Below are 5,468 nucleotides of genomic sequence, written 5' to 3'. Positions count from 1 at the left end.
CATAAAAAGCTTAAACAATCATATTTTTTCTTTCATGCAATCAAATCCTACAACAAAGTGAATACAATGCTGAAATGTGAGGACAGCAGCTGTTGCCAGAATGTAAAGCGGCATTTTCAAAGTACACAATTAAACAAATGACATTCAATCCAGACACTTACACAATGGTTCAATCAACAAAATATGTGTACAATTGTGTATATAGATTTTGTAAAAAAAAAAAAAAAAAAATTTGCCAATGAAATATTATGAGAATTATTGTCTTTGATAAATGTCTGAAATGAAACGTTGAAATACTTGTATAAGAAATGATACTTCTATTGGTCCAAACAAATTGAGATTCAGTTTGACTACAATTGTACACCCCAGCGTTACTACTATACCATAGCACTAGAGATGCAAACACAAACAACATTCACGCACATAATGTATGCACACACACACACACAATCAGCGCTTAAGGAATGAGGCTTCTATGTACTTCTCGGTGATGACAAGTGTTGGGCGCTTCTGCCATGTGCCTTAAATTCAAACTCAAATAACGAAATCAAATAACACAGTCGAAAGGCCAACAATAGAAGCGAGACGACGCTGATAGCAAATGTCGAACTAGAAGTTTAGTAATAACAAAGAGAACCATCAAATGTCATCAAGCTATATCTCTACGTCTATAAAAAACTGCCTCTCTCTAAAGCCGTCAAAAGTAGTCTGAATACTTTTCGATATTCTTCCTAAAATTCAAGTCTTGTTTTTTACTAGTCACGTCATTGTCTCTAAGTCAAAATTTTCCCTTTCTATGAAACAAGTAACTAATTTCTAATTGTGCCATAACACTAGTGACCATGAATTTAAAGATTGTAATGAGCATGATGGCTGAACAAAAGAAATAAAAATATTTAGTTCAAAAATGTGACGCTCTTCATTGCTCTTATTAAAATATCATGGGCATGGTTATTAGGTATGTATTAAAAATCAGCTACATTAATTTTAACACATGGACATGTAAATATGTATTTTACAAAGTTACTTAACATACCGGTACTTAGTTCAACCACTTATTTCATAGTATAGATCTTATTTATTATTGGGCATTTAAGTCTGCCATTATCAAAGCGTTAGGCCATTGTACTCAGTTTAACCAGACATCACCAAAGATATATACAGTTAAAAATGCATGTCTAAAATCATGTATCTTCAGGATCTTGAGTCATAGTAGCCTCCAATTCCATATGTCTTTAGGTTGAAGAGTAACACGCTTGGCATGGATGCAGCACAAATTGGCATCTTCAAACAGTCGTACCAAATGGGCCTCACATGCTTCTTGAAGACAACTGATTGCCATGGACTGCCAATTTAATGTTCCTAAACTGTCTCTCAAGATACTCATGCCAACTTCTCTCACCACTCGAGCAAAAGGTAATTTTCGTATATAAAACTCTGTTGACTTTTGGTATTTGCGAATTTTCATAAGTGCTACTTGACCAGGCCGCCTCCGCTTTGTGGCATGAGCAACAGGGTATGCAGCCCTCCCTTTACCAATACCTTTTTTAGCTGGCTCAACTCTGGATACCCTTGGTCTGTGAGCCGCTGAGCCGCTGGCACTTGTGTTAAGACTGCTGCTGGAACTTGAAGTAGCAGACCTTTTCTGTGGGGATGATCGTTTTTGATTTGTTCTAGCCATTTAGATCTAAGATTTTCTTCGCCACTTGTGACTTCGCTGTGGATTAGTCATAGACTTCTATTGGATCTAGAGTCTATGTCTATTAGAGTATAGTATAGTAATAGTAGTCTATAGAGTATACAAAGCTCGATATTGTCTTTAAAAAAAAACATTTCCGCAATAAACAAACGGTCAGGAGAATGAAGTTTACAAGATTACTATTCATTTTAAATTAGGTTTAACTTATAATGCATACTAATTAGCTTTTTCTCTTTTAAAAACTGCTTGCATAACTGATTTTAAAAATTAGATTTTTCACTTTCAGAAAAAAAAAGTAGCCGTTGCATCAGAACTTTGAATGGTCTAAAATATTGTGATGTCAGATTTTCAATATCTTTTCTAGTTTACGAGATCTAAACGGGACGGGCGGACAGACGGACAGACATTTCACACAAAACTAATAGCGTCTTTTCCCCTTTCGGGGGCCGCTCGCTAAAAATGGTTTTAATGCCTCGTTTATCAATATTCCGTATAAAAAGCGTGCTAACTAAGGATATTTGTAAAGTAGTCTTGTCAGCGTATGTCCAATGTGAAGAGAAGGAGCTTTGTGAAAAAAGCTTTCGAGAAGCCTTAGATGCCACTTAGGGCTCAGAGCCACACAAAAGTGTGGGTGGAACCACTGCTTTAATTACATTGATTTTTTTTTTTGGGTTGGAAGTCGATAAGACCTATTCTGTCATAGTTTCAAATAGAGGCGACCAAAATCTCTGTCAGCCTTGCTTTCGCTCCAACGTAATGGTTGACTTTGGTCAATGTGTTTCATCCTGTGAAGGAAATTCCCGCGAATCTCAGAAGACGTTCGGCTGCCATTTTGAAAAGGACATTGGGAAGCGTAAAAGACAGACGCTGGGCTCTGACGGTCTTCCAGCAGAAGATTCTCTCATGGAAAGATTAACAACATCTTCTCTTTACTATGGGAGAAATATACGATCTCGCCTCAGCTTAGAGATGCCAACTTTATATTCCTGTACAAAAAGTCCAACTGCGCCAATTGCCGTGGAATTAAGCCTACTTTACTAAGATAAAGACTAAGACTAAGACTGCTTAATTGATCCTTATGGAAATTTGTTGTGATTACAAGGACTCTTTTTCTCATCAAGACAACACAACAGAAACATTCACATAAATAGAACAGACTCAACATAGAGAATTAATTGAGCGACTACACACAAGCATCTTGGTCTTTTTTCATGTTTTCTGATCAGCGAGTGGCGTTGATATAGTCTCACCGAGTTAGGAACGAACGAGTTACTGTTAGTTGCCGGAAAAATCCTTGCTAGAATACTCCTTGATCGACTGACTGACATATGCCATCGTAAGCAATGTGCTTTCTGAGAGTCATAGTGGTTTCCGGGCTGGTAAAGGTACAAGTTGGCTTCCATTAGTGGTAGAACGACTATGGCTCTTCTCGTAGAATACTTCCTCATGTGGCTGTGGAGCCCTATTTTGGAGAGACACTCCCGTCCACATATATCGCATGTAAAGGTGGCATTCGCCTTGCTGGTAGAGGAGCCAGCCATTTTTCGTTTGGCACGCCTTTCTTCCACAGGCTAATGCTTCTTTTGATGTCTATAACTTTCTTGATCACCATCTCTCTTGACATAGAACAGTCTAGGGCAGCGGTTCTCAACTTTTTCTGCTCGGCGACCCTTTTTACAATCCCCCACTCTGCCGCGACCCCCCCCCCCCCGGCAATACACACAGCAATAGAAGAATAGACAGAAACAATCCATTTTTTTGAATGGTCTTTGGCGACCCCTGGCAAATCGTCAATCGACACCCAAGGGGGTCGCGACCCACAGGTTGAGAACCCCTGGTCTAGGGCTATGTTTTCCCAAAAGACAACATTAATGTCCACTGTTTTGATTTCCCGTTAGATTACGTACACAGTTGGAGACGACAAGTTTTTCTTAAGCCAGTCTCGAGTTGTCCATAAGGATGACTTTCTAGATACGGTTGTCCTCAATCCGGCAGACATAAACAAGTCAGCGCAGGTGATGTTGAGGGTGGTAACGATTGTCACGGATGAATGTGTGTATGTATGTAAAATCTATTTTTACAATCTGCGCGAATGACCGGAAGTGTGTTGGTTGTCAGACAGAGACCAGCGTGTGTGATATGCAGTAAAGATGATTAAAGTTTATGTGTTCGATCTAGTGGTTAATTGTTTTATTTCGTTAACTAGAACTGAACCAGGGACACCTAGAAGTATCGAGACCTAAGGTAGATTCTATCGAGTTATTATTATAAATACAATAGGAAAGCTGTGACAACGATGCAGGGAAGAAGCATTCAAGGAAGTATGTTTGTTTTACACCCTCTTTCTTGCCACGTGATGTACAAGATCCTTCAAAGTCAGCGCAAGTGAAATGAGTTTAGTTGTCTCTCTTGCTTTGCGTAGGTAGTCAATGACTCACTGCCGTACAGTAGCGTGCTTAAAACGCCCGCCTTGAAGACCTCCATTTTGGTCATTGTACTAACAAGTCAGCGCAGGTGAAGAAGAGGCAGACAGAAAAAGCGATGGGAGGACAACATTAAAGAATGGACGGGCCTGCCATTGAGAGAGGTTCTAAACAAGGCAAAAAAAAAAAGGGAGGAATGGAGAAAGACGGTCGACAAATCTTGCATGGTGCCCCAACGGTCATACAGACTAAGGGATAGGTAAAGGTAAAGGTAAAAAAACTAAGCTTCTGTTGTTTTTTTTCCAAATTCTTGGTCTTTCTATTAAAGGTCAGTGTAGCCGTAACATGCCCCTTTTTTTTTTTTAAATCGATACACTATGTCACAATAGTGAAATGACACCAAATATGTTTGCTACACACTTACATATAAATATAGTTTCAGAGTGTAAGGTTTTCGGTCTGCTGATATTTTTCATTCAGACTTGAACTGTCTCCCACGTTTTGTCGCAGCTGTTTTGCCGTAGCCTTTTTTGGGGGCGATGGTCGTTTTAGGGCAGTCGTTTTGCAACGGGACGTTTTGGCGCGAAATGTTATGATCACATTATATATATATTCATTTTATTATGCCTCTAGTTAAAGGTCTAGACCTCCCCAGGATGTCGGTAGATTACGATTGGCAGGGTTCAAACCAAGGACATCCAAACGACATGTCCCGAGCAGATATCATACGACCAGGCTGACATCTATAGTTCGTAATATGCAAACATGAAAGATTCAAAATTATTAAAACTTTTTTTTTCGTGATTGGCAAAAATGCATACCACATATATAGTGTAGTATATTGAGTAAAAACAATGTTTATTATAAACAAGTTTTATGTTTTATATATTATCCTCAGAATCTTTCGCGCCAAAAATGCTGCGCCAAAAAGGCTTGCGCCAAAACAGCCCCGCCTGCCGTTCCACTCATGTTTTTGTCGAAAACGGCTCTAACGATTTTTTTTTTTAAATTTCATAGAGTTTAAATTAAAACAAAAATCATATTTTGGTCACACTGAGGCAAACTCGGAAGGGATCGTTATTTTGATCTTAAAATCTGTCATTATCATAAAATTAATTTTGGCACTTTAGCCATAATGAATACGAAGCACATCGAACATTCAGCTTCAATATTCGAATGACTTCCTGATCCCACAATTTTGTCTTTACGAAATGTTTCCAAAATGAGATCGAATATATATCAACTTTCCTTGACAATACATCCAACCAAGCGAAAGCTCGGTCACGTGGCATTTAAGTATAGTAGCATTCATGTGCTACACTAGATGAAATGTAAACAATCGATTT

General features: G+C 38.6%; 1 protein-coding gene across 1 annotated transcript; it reads right to left on the bottom strand.

Moving 5' to 3' along the window:
- Positions 1 to 848: 848 nt before the first annotated feature.
- LOC106077181 (histone H3-1-like) lies at positions 849 to 1,721 on the bottom strand. Its single transcript, XM_013237963.2, has one exon. It carries the CDS (start codon positions 1,679 to 1,681, stop codon positions 1,208 to 1,210), a length of 474 nt encoding a protein of 157 aa, XP_013093417.2. The 5' UTR covers positions 1,682 to 1,721; the 3' UTR covers positions 849 to 1,207.
- Positions 1,722 to 5,468: the final 3,747 nt, after the last annotated feature.

Source organism: Biomphalaria glabrata, chromosome 9 (genome assembly GCF_947242115.1).
Source record: "Biomphalaria glabrata chromosome 9, xgBioGlab47.1, whole genome shotgun sequence".
In the NCBI taxonomy this organism is placed as follows: Eukaryota; Metazoa; Mollusca; class Gastropoda; family Planorbidae; genus Biomphalaria; species Biomphalaria glabrata.
Note: the sequence above shows the minus strand (reverse complement) of the source record. Positions and strands in the feature narration are given on the sequence as shown.

Bases quoted from the DNA above. Each gene is read 5' to 3' on its own strand.
- LOC106077181 (XM_013237963.2), bottom strand. From the start codon at position 1,681: ATGGCTAGAACAAATCAAAAACGATCATCCCCACAGAAAAGGTCTGCT.